Source organism: Pollachius pollachius, assembly GCF_949987615.1.
Source record: "Pollachius pollachius genome assembly, chromosome: 1".
Taxonomy (NCBI): Eukaryota; Metazoa; Chordata; class Actinopteri; order Gadiformes; family Gadidae; genus Pollachius; species Pollachius pollachius.
The window spans coordinates 48,021,796-48,037,855 of NC_136934.1; the positions used below are offsets into that span (position 1 = coordinate 48,021,796).

At 45.9% G+C, this 16,060-nt stretch overlaps 1 protein-coding gene across 1 annotated transcript in view; it reads right to left on the reverse strand.

Annotated features, from left to right (window-relative positions):
* Window positions 1–10,000, reverse strand: part of adamts16 (ADAM metallopeptidase with thrombospondin type 1 motif, 16) — a gene marked incomplete at its 5' end in the record, with an annotated part of 190,794 nt that extends 180,794 nt beyond the window's left edge. The window contains 1 exon segment of the mRNA XM_079758578.1: window positions 9,965–10,000. Coding sequence (XP_079614704.1) covers window positions 9,965–10,000 — 36 coding nt within the window.
* Between the last annotated feature and the right edge of the window lie 6,060 nt (window positions 10,001–16,060).

The following is a 16,060-nucleotide window of genomic DNA, read 5'->3' on the forward strand; positions in this document are numbered from 1 at the left end:
CTTCTCCCTCTCTCTCCCTCTCTCTCCCTCTCTCTCCCTCTCTCTCTCTCTCTCTCTCTCTCCCCCGCTTTCCCCTCCTGCCTCTCTATGTCTCTCTGTCTCCGACACTCCAAGTAAATGGCTAAAAAGAGATCTACTTAAAGCTGTCAGGGAGTGTCGCAGCCCGACCGCGGGGCCATTCCGCACGACCTCCCCCTTGACCCCCTCTTTTCAGGGGTCACTTGTAGGCTGCCTCTGGTGGGAGTGAGGGCTAGTCATGCACTGAATGAAAATGTATAAACATATGAATGAACTTAGCCCCCGCCCCCCACAACCCATCTACACCACTCTCCCACATACACACACACACACACACACACACACAGGCACCCACACAGGCACACCACGCACGCACACACGCATGGACGCACATGCCTACACACACAGACACAGGCACGCATACACACGTGCATGCACAAACACACACATGCACACAGCCGTGAATGCACAAGCACACACACACACACACACACACACACACACACACACACACAGCCATGAATGCACAAGCACACACACACACACACACACACACACACACACACGCACGCACGCACACACACACACACACACACACACCTTCCCCGCTCTCTCCATTGCACCGCTGAAGAGGAGGGCACTGGAAGATTGCAGGGTTTATCTCAGATTAGCAGCATAATGGTGGAGCGGGCCCCAAGTGCAGGCAGTCAGTCGTAGGAACACAGTAGTTTGGCCCCTGAAAGAGACCTGAGAGAGTCTTCTGCGTGGAGCCAGAGAGCTGTGATAAAGAGGACGAGGCCTCACCGTACGATTTACATGTTGTTATTGGATTTCTATGGCGGGGTATTTGCATCTATCGCAGCCCTCTTCACGCGTGACCGTGCGTGCGTGCGTGCGTCGTGTACTATCTGTTTGAAATGTTCATCCGCCTCGGTGAAGTGTCGCGCCGCTGCAGACATACACGCGAGGAACATCGCTGAATAATACAGACTAATGACCTGATTTGACCCAAGGTGATCCGACGAGACGTTTAAAATGCGTGTTTTTCTCTATCAATATGATACTGATTTTCCCCACCATTAAGCAAGACTCTTGAAATCCATAATTGACTGAAATATTAGCCTATAATTACCTACTGCCTCTATGGGGATGGGATGGGGATGGAGGGTGTAAAATGGTTTCAGTTTAACGTGAGGAAAATGATAAATTATTTCATTGCTTTGTGTTAATGGCCACGCCTGTGTCATAAGGGCCGTGCCCCAAAGCTCAGTTTTAACATTCATGGCTCACCCCTCATCAATATTAATAGGTGTCTTTAGGGGGGGGGGGGGAAGCAGAGTAAGAAGGAGAGCAAGACAGAAACAGATGAATTACAGCTTCACTGATAAGTCCAAGACGGCTGTGTAACAGTGTAGGACTCACTCACCTTTTGCATATATAGTCGATAAACACAAAAGCCTTTGTTAGTTTAGATATCTCGCCATATTACAATCAGAGTGACCCGTGGCCTTTGTTTATGTTGTTCTATGTTATGTGATTTATTAGAGTAAGTTATTTCCCTCCTTTTGGTCAGTTTGTGTTGGTTGTCTTTCTGTTTGTTTGTGTGTGTGTGTGTGGGCGTGTGTGTGTGTGTGTGTGTGTGTGTGTGTGTGTGTGTGTGTGTGTGTGTGTGTGTGTGTGTGTGTTTGTGTGTGCGTGTGCGTGGGCCAGGAACCACAATGCACGGAGAGAAAAGAGAGGTGAGGGTTATGTTAAGATCGGACAGAGGAGAAGTTAACTGAAAGGAGATCAAAATGAAGGATGAGAATATATGGAATGAGATGAGAGGAGAAAGGAGAGAGAGAGAGAGAGAAGGAATAAAATGATGGAGAGAGAAATGGCAAGAAGAGGAGGAGAAAGAGGGAGAAGAGAGGGGGAACTAGAAAGGAAAGGATGACAGAGAGAAGAGGCTAGAAGTGGAGGAGGAGGATAGAGGGAGAGGAATGAGAGAGCGGACAGGTAAAAATAGAAAGGGTAAGGGAAAGGATTAGAGAGGAGAGTCATGAAGAGGAGGTGGAGAGAGGAGAGGTATAGGATGAAAGGAAAGGATGAGGGAGGAGAGGCAAATAAAGGAGAATGAGGAGGAGGAGGAGGAGAAGGAGGAAAGGAAAGGACGAAAGACCAGAGACCAGAAAAGGAGGAGAAGAGACGGAAAAGCGAAAGCTAAACCCAGAGCAGAGGCGGCAGGACGAGGAGGAGACCAAAGGCCGATGTGCCGGGCTACTAGGTGGAGGGGGTTGGGGTTTTGAGCTTGACAGATGCTTTTAGTGATGACCATCTGCCCCAAACAGCAGAGGTGCTGAACTGCAGGTTCCACAGCCTCAGCCTCCAGCAGCTCCAGGCCGAGCAGAGGAGAAGACCTCTGGACAAAAGGTTGAGCCGGCGGAGGAGCGAAGGCCGCGCCACCGCTGTACAACTTTAATTTATGATGGATGAGGGCGGAGGAAAGGTCAGCCCGTGATAAATATGAGAGCGCCTGTCCCGGGAGGTCATCAATTATGCCACGGCTGCTAACTTTCGATCTTTGCGGGCAAAATGGATCTCTTCTCCGTAAGAAAACTATCTCTCAGAAAATATGGGTGTATTAATCAAAAAGGGTGATGAACAGGGTGGAGAATGTGTGTGTGTGTGTGTGTGTGTGTGTGTGTGTGTGTGTGTGTGCGTAGAACAAGCATATCAAATTCGAGCCGTGATGCATATCCAAGTGGAGGGCTGGGGGGGGGATTAGGGTGCCTGTGTTTAGACGCATAATTGTGTCTCCAAAAACAGCATTACACGGTACAGGTGCGCACGGCGGCGACACGACCGGTGGTACAGCAGAATTGATTAACACCGCCGCACTGTATTCCACGGCGGGAGGACATTTTAACACACGCTCACTTCCGCTGCTGTCGTTTACAACAGTGTTAGCTCGCCTACAAGGAGAGCTAGCCCCAAGGAGCGGTATTAACATGCATCAGGACCCGCGGTGTAACCAGCCCCCGGGCCATATATCAAGCGCACCCTGGAGTCATTTGTTTTTATTGGGTGTCACATCCTGGTTCAGGTGTACGGTAATAGAATCCGGGCGACAATCTATATCTATAAATACATTAACCGCCTTTGTTTTCCCGCTCATAAATCACTAAATGATAAAAAAAAAATAGTTCTAAAAAAAAGATTTTGTTGCGTATTATTCCCAAAATATGTTTTAGAGAAGGGGAAAAAAAGTGGTGTTGGCAAGAGGTTATACGTTCAGGTCGAATGGTGTTTTGTTTGGCTTCGCCCCGCGATCGTCTTTGAGGAATATTTGTGGTAAACTTCAGTACGCCCACTGTTAAAGAATGTGTGAGTTCTGTTAACACCCATCATATCTATGTACTGTAGTTACCACTTTAAAGAACCAACTTAACATTCAATACCTTTCACTCGTTCATTTTTATCTTGCTTTTCCAGAGAGATCATAAAAAAACTAGAAAGTATTTCCTTTCCCGTCAAGCCTTTCAGTCCGCAAATTGGCTGAACTTACTTTTTGCGGCGTAATGAAATACAGGGGTCTTTTCTTTAACGGGGTCAATAGCAACGACAATAAGATCACAGTGGACGACCTTTGACCTTCGTCCTTTTATCATGGCATCCCTTCCCCCCATCTCTTCCCCTTTGACATCAACTGCCCTGCCTGTCGGCCTCCCATTATTGTTTCACCCAACGCCGGCAAGGTAACGTCGGAAAGATTGCTCCGATAATGAGACGAACTAAAAAAAGAAGAAAGAGGAGGGAGATAAGGGGAGAAAGAGAGGGACAAATGGGTATCAGGGTGTTTTTTTTACGAGAGAGGAAGTAAAAGTGCTAATTTACTTGTGTGATGTACATCAAAACGTTACTGCAGGGAGTAATGGGCCTTTTATTCAACGGACAAACGCTGGGGACGCTGGCTGAACCCCCCCCCCCCCCCTTGTTTCAATCAATGGCCCTCCATTGTCTACCATGCAAGTCCATGTCACTTGAGTTATCTCCTACAACAACACACTGCTTATGAGATAGAGACATCAAGCTGATCAATGTGGCTACAAACACCTACTCATGTATCATGCTATTGCTAGCTCTAGTAGCTAGACCCAAATCAACCTTTTAGTTTCTAATGATGTTGATATCGTAACAGTTTCAGTTAGACCACTTTATACCCATAATGTCTTTATTATTTTTTTATTTTACCGTAAAGAGAGGATCACAATAGCTTTAATGATAAGTATTGATGATACTTATCTTAAAAGAAACAGCATTATTATTATCCAATGATTAACTATCCTGCCATAACCTTGACTTTACCAAGTCAGACGTCTTACCTAGACCCCTGCCTGTAGGCCTGATGACGCTAAAGGCACTGCATGTAAAGCCAAGGAAAACAAACAAAGATTGACAGCAAAAAACAAAGACAAGACACTGAATCACAGGCCAATATAAAGGAGACACTATCTCTCATGATCCTTGTGTTGGCCATGTTTTTGAGCATAGAGGAGAGAGTACGGCACAATATGTTATGAAGTCGACCCCAACCCCCATCCAATCAGAGGCAAAAAGGAATGTGTGTGTGTGTGGGGGGGGTGTGTGTCTGTGTGTGTGTGTGTGTGTGTGTGTGTGTGTGGGGGGGGGGTCTTCATCTTGGCCTTTGTGGTCCCAGGATATGTTGTGGGGTCTCCTAAATGTGCCATGCCGTATTGATCCATATGATCCTTGTTCAAAAAAAGAGAAAGGAAAAAACAGCCAGACTAGCACTTAGACACCAGGCGAGCTGAGTAAGACCTGCGGCACTGATACCAGGATAATCAATTGTCTCTGTATAGGCGAGCTTGTGTTTTTTTGCCTCTTTCGCAGTAGCTGATCTCGGTGAACCGTGTAAATCTGTGGGGTACACTGTGGGAGACTACTTGCAGAACATCCAAGGTCTACTACTGCATCATGGGAATTTACTTTTAAAAACACAACAAAAAAAAAATATTTTTGTTGTGTAAGGTCGATCTACAGGGTTTTTTGTAGAGGTATCAAGAACAGGCGAATATTTGTTTCTTATATAATAGTTTTACAAGGATGTGACTCAGGACAAAGAAATAGATCAGAATTCCAACAATTGTTCACAGAAGGGCAGCATGACATCGTAAACCGCTAATGATTAACACCAAAGTTAGCCACAGCTTATTGAATCAATTTAGCCACATCTTGGTCTTTAACCAAAGACATATGTGGCACAAGTAATTGTTTTCAATACCGTTCTTCAGGTTCTCTTGTAACACATTTCTCCTGCAGTTAGGAAAACAAAAGAATAAAACCCAATGAGAAAGACTTGGCTGTTGGCCTCTAATCCTTTCTGGTACTACTTTGTCTGTTTATCTGTGTTATCTGTTTGAAACAGGGATTTCTGAAACTCTCCTTATTTAACACACATCCAATATTAATAAAGTATCAACGGAGATAAAAACGTGTAGGTATGTAGGTGTAGAGGTGTCTGCTGGAAACGGGGTGGCAGGCGATCTTGCAACCCCCCCCCCCCATCGCATTCCGTATTCCTCCCTCTTCTTCTTTTACTTCCGTTTCTGAAAGCTAATATGTGACCCGCTGATGAAAAGTCCCTCCTTCAGAATTAAAGTTGAATGTCCAACGTTATCTCTCTCTCTCTCGCTGTTGGAATTTCCTCTTATCGGCCCAGAGGGAAGCGAGTGACAGATGGATGTGCGTTTCTTACCTGAGCCTTCCCCCGTACCCTCTGTGCGTATCCTGCGACGGACAGATACTGTTAGTGCGCCTCGCTATTTTATACTTAGACCCCTGAAAAGCCGTTGAGAGACGGCTGTGAGACAAGAGAGGGTCCCCGGGCCTGTGGAGGGAGTGCCTGGGTGGGAGCGAGATTCAGTTTCAAGCAATGTTGGGCTGTTTGTTGTCTACAGACCCCGTACCCCAAACCACACCCCCAGCCTATACCCCGACCCTTCCTCAAAAATAGTCTTCACGGACCTACATGTAAAGTATTAAAATCAAATGTATTATTGAGATATAATGATACCGTCTTTACTCTTAATAAGACTCTGAATTCATTCGTCTTGATATCGTCTTGTGAATCCTTTTGTTTATCGCTTTTCAAACGTTGCTTTGAAAACAAAGCTATTATTATATTATTGATACCATGTAATAATTATTTGCATTAGCATGATTCTTTATTAAACAAAAAGCTTGCAACGATGCCCATTTTATCGACAAACTGGAGGAGAAAGGCGGACGGTGATGGAAAGTCACTGTGCCTTCACGTGGACATACTGCTCTCCTCAGATAACCTAGATGGCAGGAAGTACGGCAGACAGACACGTGCTCGACACATGTATCTCCCCTGTGCTGCTAGCCAGGCATAGTGGGAGCAGCAAATCATTTAAACACGTCTTTAAAAACACATTGTTTCTCCGCGAAGAAGAACTGCAGTGTCTGCGATAATGTCACTTTGCCCAACATCGTTATATTTGATTATGTAAAGTAAACGGCTAATATGTGTTTAATTAACTCGTATCTGCACCCTGAACAATGGGCCGACTCATCAGTTAGTGATGTATTATTAGGTTCATTTATCACGCTATCTTCTGATGCTACCCTCGTGGCAAAGCACATCAAAAGCCGAAACAAGTCTTGTAATTTTAACGAAGTAGAGCAGTCTGCCTTTTTAATAATGCCCCTTTAAGAAGGCCCACTTCGGGGGGCTGTTTCTAACAGGATAAATGTACAAACACCAATATATATTATCATCATCACAATCCATCTCATCATATCCAATCTATTAAACAGTCCATTTAAAAGGTCCAAGGGTTACTGCATAAATGGGTTTATTCAGATCCCTAGTCAAGGGGGAACTCAATAAGCGGCGTTGACTCAATTAAAGGGGTGATTCAAATGATTCCTCATCAGCTGGTTAGCCCATTAGAAACCCTCTAGATACCAGGCAACTGTCTGGTATGCCACCAGAGTCAAGTCCAGTCACATTTATTTGTATAACTCTTCCTCCTTTGGGCACTTAAATCACCAAAATAGGCTTGTTCAATGGATATCCTTTTACTAGCCATCCACAAACAAAAAAGCACCTTAAAACACCTCATCCATAACAAAGGTGCTTTGTTACAGATAGTGTTAGAAGGATGGACCTGGCTATGGCCCTTCATCCTAGCACTTCTGCTTATCAAATCAGTTTTCTCATGGCGCTGTGTGTTAAGATGTAACATTCACTTTCTTTTTGTTTTACCTCTGCAAGCGAGTTCTCAGGTTGAACTTTAAGACCAGAACACTGTGTGATCCGAACCGTGATGGAGTGCAAATGTCTTATACCCCGGGGAAGGGTGTCACTTACGTTCTTTTGGGGCTGGGCTTTAAGAAGTGCAGACTGTCCACCCGTGATATTCGAGAGAATCACAGTTTAAAGCAGTGATCAAAACGGCCGCGCCCCTGACAGTATATCCTAAAATCGTGTTTGCGGTGAGCCGCCCCAGACGCTGAACTCTGACCTTTACACGATTCCGAAGCAGATCAGAACAGCGGAATCACATCTAAAGCCGGGGAGCTGGAGCCGAAATCCCTTCTGCGGCCCTATCGGATGGAGCGATCAGCCGCCTTCTGCATACCAAGACGGGGCTGGTGCCTCGCCAAGGCATCCGCACCTGGACAGTGTTGTTCCACTCGTTGGCTTATCACCAGAGTCATACGTTTTATCATTCGACAGGTGCAGCCGGGACACGCTTTAAGGCAGAGAAAGGTCCCCCTTGTATCAGGGTAAAACATCTCAGTGTCTGATTCCCGGGATTCAGAGAGGGAAATGACAGTGTTTACACTCACCGGGGGAATGGATCTTAATGAGGTCTCCAGAATTTAGCCTAAGCTGGAGCTTGGGCTCATTCACTTTAAGTAGGGTGTCGTTTTTTCTTACAGGAAGTTGTTTCACGTAAAAAAGTGAGGAAAGCGGTTACTCTGCATGCCGGTAGTTATTTATCCCTTATCAGATAAACAAATGGTGACAAGCCAGGGGAATCTGTGAAAAAAGAGAAGTAACTGCTTTGTATTTTTGGGGTTGAGGTGGATTTAAGGGAGGGGGGGGGGGGGGGGGTGTAGAGGGTGATTAATGGAATGCCAAATTATCAAACAGTTGGTGATAGCGGCATATTGAAAAGTTCAGGCGAGTTTGATAAGCAAGCTGCCAGGTCTGCAACAGACCGCACAGTCCTTTCTGGATTTGATTTACACCTCCAACAACGGAGCCAGGAGATCAAGTGGGGAAGACACACCGAGAGGTGGGAGTCAAGAATCCCTCACAGAAGAATGGAGACCCACTGAGAGACTTCCGGAAGCTTTAAGGAGAATGCATTATTTTGGAAAATAAAAGGGAGATCTTTGACGTTGTTTGAAGTCCGGTCTTTGAGGATTAACCGACGGTTAAATGGACAGAGGACATTGACGTTGATACGTCTTCACTCTTGGAAATAGGATTTTAGGAACTTGATGATGTTCCAAGCTTCTGAGCATCTATTACTCCAACCCTTCTGCCCCTGTTTGCCTCTCTCTCTCTCTCTCTTTCTCTCTCTCTCTCTCTCTCTCTCTCTCTCTCTCTCTCTGCTGCTCAGCGGGCTGTGATGACTTTTCCTTTTTCCTTTTTTCTAAGGTAATCTCAGTTTTCCCCTTAACTGCTTTATGAGTTTGTCACTGTCAATATAGCAGCCTCTCTCTCTCTCTTTCTCCCTCTCTGCCCAGACTAATAATCCATCTTGATCATTTTCACCACAGCACCCTACCTGTAACCTACATTCTGGTGACGATACAGAGATTCATGGAGCGCCAAAGAAGAAGGAGAGAGAGGGAGAGGGAGAGAGAGCGGTGAAATGCAAAAAAGGAAGATCCATCAGGTGATGTATTACCCTCTGGGCGTCGCAATTTGTTATATAAGCCCCATGTTAGGCTCGGCAGCAAGATTAAAGACCGCCGACTTGGTGTATCAGTCAGCCATCAACTGCAGGGTCAATTTGCTTTTAACCCTTGTTTTGTGGTTCATAACCCTCTTACAAATATGACACCGTCAATCAAAAACGCCCGGTGCCCGCGAGACCCCCTTCGGCTTGCCCACATGGAATCACCTTGTCAACAATTAATACATAAGACCCTAGCAGGGAGTCCAGCACAATGTCATTGCTGGGCTCCTTTTTCTAAAATGTTTCACACACGGTGAGTCTAGAGTGACACAACAGTGAAAAACACACGAAATTTGAAAAATATAACATAAATGCGAAAAATACGAATAGGGTACCCGTGTTCTCTTGTGTTGTTTATGAATGAGCGTGTACACGTGAATGCCGGTAAGCGTGAATAAGGTTCACGGTTTATATTTATATATACACTCGTAATGTGGCGTAGGTGTGCATTCATCACAGATTATTGGGCTGTTAATTAAATTGGGCGGTGGCGATCAGCCGTAAATCACATTACACCGTCATTTCTCCTTACAGCTCCGAGACAAAAGAGCCCAGGGGCTGAGGCTCGACAAGACATCGGGGTGGGTGTTCTTCTCGCAGGGGGGGGGGGGCTGAGAAACACAGTAATGAGGATTAAGGCTGTGCGTATCTTTAATTAGGAAAAACGACAAAAAAGAAGACACTCCTTCGGCTATCAATAACGACAAAGAACGCGCGCACAATGGAAGCCGGGCGCTACAATATTTGCTTTGTTGTCGTTGTTGGGATATCTTCTGAAGCCTCCATTGTGGCACTCTGTCTGGATGTTCGCGCGCACGGCGATAAACCAACGGGGTCTTCCCGTGTTTACTCTGGAGAAGGGGGGGGGGGGGGGGCCTCCGGGTTTGATGAGTGCTCTTATCGCGCTCATTGCCGCTCCTCCCGCCACCCTCCCTCCCCACCGCCGCCTCCGCCGCCATCGCCGCCATCGCCGCCATCGCCGCCTGCTTCACACAGCTAGTTAGCAATTGGCAGAGAGGGGAAATAAGGGGCTGCCGCTAGCGCTGCTCAGACCCCCTCCCCCGGGTGCATGCAGCTCCGCTCCCGGGAGTTAATGTCCGTCAACGCCTCTCATTATTCAAATGAGATGAATGGGATATTGTCAGACAGCGAGAGACGAGTGGCAGTATTATTTTGACCTATTGTAAATGTCGCAACCTTGTGCCGCTTGCCTTCCTTCACAGCGGCTCCCCCCCGGCTGTAGGTGTGCTGAGGCTCGCGGTAAATAATAAGGCCCCTGCTTGTCAGGTTGTTGTTTTGGCTCATAAGCCTCCTCTATAAATCAGCTAGGCTTGACCATATTGAGCATGGGGGGGAACAGGAAAATTGCACCCCGGATAATGTGCATAAAAATAGCCGATAGCGAAATGATGGCTGTAAAACTTGCCGCTGTAAATGCGGTAGCTCTTCCCTCCGTCTGCTTTGTTGGGTCATAAGGACACCGGGGAAACAATGCTCCTTCTGTACCCCGACACTGAATAATGACACGTTAAAACAAGAAATATATGAGCAATATCCACTGGAAATGCTGTTTAAATTTAAAGAAATAGCAGAAATGCCATGAAGGCATTAGACAGTAAGGCTGAACGGGGATAGGGTGTACTATAGAAACTGCTAAGGATCTTGAGGGATAGGGAGTACTACAGAGACTGCTAAGCCCCAGGCAGGATAGGGAGTACTAGAGCTACTGGTAAGGCTCATGGGGATAGCCTCCTCCAGAGACACTGCAAAGGCTCATGGGAGAGAGAGGGAGTTCTATAGAGACTGCCAAGGCTCATGGGAGAGAGAGGGATTCTGATAGAGGCCGCTTAGGCTTATGGGAGAGAGAGAGGGAGTTTGATAGAGACCGCTAAGGCTTTTTGGAGAGAGAGGGAGTTCAATAGAGACAGCTAAGGCTCTTGCGGGATAGGGAGTCCTGTAGAGACCGCTAAGGCTCATGGGAGAGAGAGGGAGTTTGATAGAGACCGCTAAGGCTCATGGGAGAGAGAGGGAGTTTGATAGAGACTGCTAAGGCTCATGGGAGAGAGAGGGAGTTTGATAGAGACTGCTAAGGCTCATGGGAGAGAGAGGGAGTTCGATAGAGACAGCTAAGTGGACGGCTCAGCCCCTCCATATTGAGAGGCCAAGTGCATTGTATCCCGTAACCCTTCCCTGGTTGCCACACAACGCAGGCAGTTGTGCCGGCTCCGCGCTCCAGCGTATGATGGAGCACCCTTCGCCTCCTGAGAAAGAATGTTTGCTTACCATTTCATCATCCCCCGGGGCCCCAGGAAAATAAGCCCATCAGTTGTCATTGTGACAGGATAAAAATGGAGCCGTCATATTTCGGTAACACAATGCAGGCAAGTGGGGGGGAGAGAGAGAGAGAGAGAGTGTGTGATTGAGAGAAAGGAAGAGAGAGAGTGTGTTTGTGGGGGGAGAGAGAGAGAAACAGAGAGAGAGAGAGAGAGAGAGAGAGAGAGAGAGAGAGAGAGCGCAGAGACTATCCAGCGTCATTGCCCTACGTGGCAAATGAATTATGTACATGGGGTTCTTCATCATTCGAAAACCATAAGTTAATATTATCTCCTCAGAATAATTATAGCAAAGTTCAATTACCGGGCCCCGGAATTGCCGTGCGCCCCCCCCCCCCCCCCACGCGGGCCCACACCACGGGTTCTGACACAGACCCCGTTTACGCATTTATCTCTTCACTCCAACACGGCGAATCTGCATGATGGCAGTGATTTATCTACAAGCGTCCGGTTCCCCAGCATGGCCGCCATTCTTCATCACACACAAACGATCGACCTCCCCTCCCTCCTCCCCGTCCTAACCCCCCCCCCCCCCCCCCTTCCAGCTCCCCGGAGTCCCCTTGAGCTTAATGTAAGCTTTTCTTTTACACTGTGTTTTCCGTCCAATTTGTGTCTCTTCCTTTTGTCTTCAATGAATGAGGCAGAGGTCCCGGATTGTGAATTTACTTCACAAGATGTATGGCCCTAGCGATGGCTGTCTGAGAGCAGGGGGAGGAGGGCTGTACGTGAACCCTGGTGAGCAGTCCTAAGGGTGCAGTGAGGCATTGTGTGTGCGTATAGGACCCTCTTCGGCGCTCTTAACGACACTTCCGTGACAAACCGCCTTTTCGCACACACACACACACACACACACACACACACACACACACACACACACACACACACACACACACACACACACATCTCGGACGGCTCTCTGAAACCAAGAGATAAGGGGGGTGTATCAATAAAATAAATAATTTTAAAACGTTAACATCGACGGTAACACTTGAAGTGCCATGTTGTTGTGTTTTTAGTATGGTGTTTGGCCCCGGTGTGTTCTTCCGTCTGCAAAGGGATCTCTCGAGGCCACCGGCGATGGCTGAGGGGTTTCCCGGGGTCTTCTCCAGGGGCTCGGGAGTCTCATGCCACCGCATGTTCTCCAGGGAATGGTTCTCAAGTACGTTTTTATTCATACCCTCTTCGAGATAAATATTGGTGACTTCAACCTGAAAGGCTTTTTATACAGAGTAATAAGAGAAAGTTAAGATGATAGGATATGTGTTGTTGTATCGTAACGATGATATATTTAGGTATATATATATATATGTATATTGCTTTATAGCAGACTTTCTAATTGACTTTGCTATATGTTTGTTTTAATTTGTTTTGTCTTGTGTTTTTTTATTTCAATTCTGAAATTTGCGGTATACAAGTACTTCTCTTTATGCTGAAGTAGTATAAAAATATGATAAGAAAAGATATAAGTTGAATATAAGTCACATAGCACGTTGTCCTCCCTCCTCGACTCGTGCGAATAAGGACATATCTGTGCATGACTAAACCCTCTGCAGTATCCGGGCCATCGTCACCCTAAATAACGTACAGTCATCCAATCATGTGCTTCTGACTCACTGATCCTATTATGAGACAACACCTGCTGCTTGACACAGTGAAATGATCCATACATCATCATCATTTCTTTTTCTTCAATGTCCTAATACAAGCATTTTTTCTGGACGATCAAACTCTGTTAAAAGGTGTTAGAAAACAAGTGAAAAGAGGACGTCTCCAGTGTTTCTGCAGCTCTGTACAGTTAGGGGATTATATCTAAAAGATTAAACAGGAAGAGCACATTAGGAGGCATATATTACAGAACAATATGTCAGTCAGCCATTTTGATATCACATAGCTCTTACTCCCAGGGTGACATTTGATCTTTTGCATATTATATCCCATTCCTCAGTTCCCGGCGATTTGCATAAGAATGGACTGTCTGCCTACTAAGCAATGGCCCGCTTAAACACTGGGGCTGGAGATGTGTGTGTGTGTGTGTGTGTGTGTGTGTGTGTGTGTGTGTGTGTGTGTGTGTGTGTGTGTGTGCGTCACATATGCAAACGTCTAAATCGAGTCACAGCCTAACCTCTCGTATTCGGCAACAATTACTCGCTGCGCGGCATCGTCGCAGTCACATTCAAACAAATCAAATTGCATTCGCATGAGACACATGTTAAAGAGGTGTACACTTTCAATAATTATTCTGTAAACTCGCCGGCGCATTTTCATGCAAATGTATCAGATAGTGACACAGCAAATAGCAAATCAAATTTGTCAGTTATGAAACACATGTCGGTGAGAAATGTGTACACTAATTATTGCCGGGGCATTCTTTCCAACCCCTCGCTCACCCTCAAACAACCCCCCCGCCATCCCCAAACTCACTCACATACATACACACACACACACACACACACACACCCTTATCCATTTGCAAAACAAACTGAACTGGATATTGCATTTGTTTAAAACTCAATCATAGAATATGAAGACTCGATTTGATTTGATTTTTTTTCTTTTTTTAATAAAGATAAGTTGCCGCTATCATTGAATCAGGGGAATGCTAATCGCAGCCTTCATTCAGGTTGGCGGCAGATAATGTCACCCTAGCTTGGGGGCTCTTATTTTGCAATAAAGCATTTACATTCTAATGATTTTATTATAGCTTATACAGGCTGTCACCGACGGACCCCTCTCCTCAGCCCTCAGCCTTCCCCCCCTCCTCCTCCTCCTCCTCCTCCTCCTCCTCTTCCTCCTCCCAGTCACTCCCATTCAAATCGGCTGGCAAATTGTATCAGCTATCAGCTCCCAGTGCTTTTATCACAGCGGCCCAGTGGCGGAGCGGCCGCCCACCACAATGAGATGTCTGTGGCGGTGAGGACTCTGTATTTAATCATTTCTCGCTCACAGCTATTGTTCTGCCTACAGTGCATAAATAAGTGCTTCAAATAACCCTGGAGTGCCACTGACAATGAAACAAAGTATCTGTCTTATTTATCTTCTTGTGCATTCTTCACTGCTTGCCCCTCTCTTTTTTTCTTCTTTCCGAGTCCCCACTTTCTCCACCATTTTCTTGATGCGCCACAGGCAACGTTTTCTTATTCATTCACCTATCATCTCGGAGCAGTATGAAATTACTCACTGATGAGGAGAAGGCTTTTGAGATGGAGATAACTAAAAGCACTTTCCACTGGCAGGACGCGGTGCCTCTTGGCCACACTGTGGGGCGAACCATGTGATTGTGGTGAAGTTCAGTGTCTCCAGAAGATCAAATAATTAGCTTTTTGTTTTTTTTCAATATTTCTATTTTTTTGGGCAACAGAGATGGTAATATATGATTGCCAATGCAAATATATCATTGCCGATGAGAATTAACATCCTTACTTATAAACTGCTGCTGTTGAATGACTATAGCTATACAGTAACAGGTCTGTCAAGGATAGAATGCTGTATTTAAAGTCCTGCATCTTATTTGTTTTTTAAAGATAATATTAGTGTCAATTGATGCATGAGAATGCAAAAGATAGATAGCGTCTATCGTCTTTAATAATAACATGCAAATATGTGTATAAATGTATACGGATATAAACACTGTATCATATTTCAGGCCTGTGCGAATAGCTGTGAAGCTTTTTTTGGCATTACATGAATGTCAATAATTTATTCTATCTATTAATGCAGGTGGTTTACAAAGTCTGTCTGTAAACTTACCTTTTTAAAACTCGAAACATGGCTAATTCACCATTTCCTGAGAGACTTGGTTATTAGCGCTCTAGTTCTTTTGGAGCGTCCCCACTCAGATTCATGTGACTGAATTCATCCGGCGAGGGGAAGTTGCGTTGTGAATTGGGTGTATTGTAAATCTAGCTCCTGGCTCTCACAGCCATCATGTCCCTTCATTATGAAACCATAATCTGTTGTCGGTTACAACACCGACCGCCTCAATGACGCCATGCCCTGATCCATGTCTGTCTTTGGTCTTCAGGTGTTTTAATACCATGTCGACTCTAAAGCTGCCCTCTTTCTCTCGAGGTGCCGGCACCAGTTTTCTCGGAGTTAGTCGGTATAGTCTTCCCATAGTTTGACAAGAGGGCTTTGAGCTGCCTCTGTAGCGAGAACACCTGACCCTGGGGTAAGTATGTCACCGAGGCCTCATGTATCAACACGAGAGAGGGAGAATGCCTCAGAGGGACTTTGACTAATTGGAGGTGTGTGTGTGTGTGTGTGTGTGTGTTGGGGGGAGGTGAGGGGGTTAAACTGCTATTGCCATGAATCTCTATGGCTGATACCCTTCCAATAGAATGGATCCAGGCGCAGCTTTTCAAAAGCGAGGTAACTTGTCTGGTGACCTGAGTTCGTTGTGCTGGGGGGCGGTGGTAAGGGCGAGGGCGGGGGGGGGGACTTGGCGGTAAACTCATCCCTCCTTTCCTGGGGCGGTGAAATACCTGCCATTGTGGCACACCATTGTTCTATTATTGCTGTTGTTCCTTTTCCTTTCAAGCTCAATTCTTTATTTTGGTGTATACCGTTACTCTGTAGGAACTGCTTTCATGCTGAAGGCAAAACATCAAACTAAGAGACAATATCTCGCCACCACAAAAGAACTCCCCACCTCCAAACTCTATTATGTTTTTTTCTCTCTCTCTCTCTCTCTCTCTCTCTCTCTCT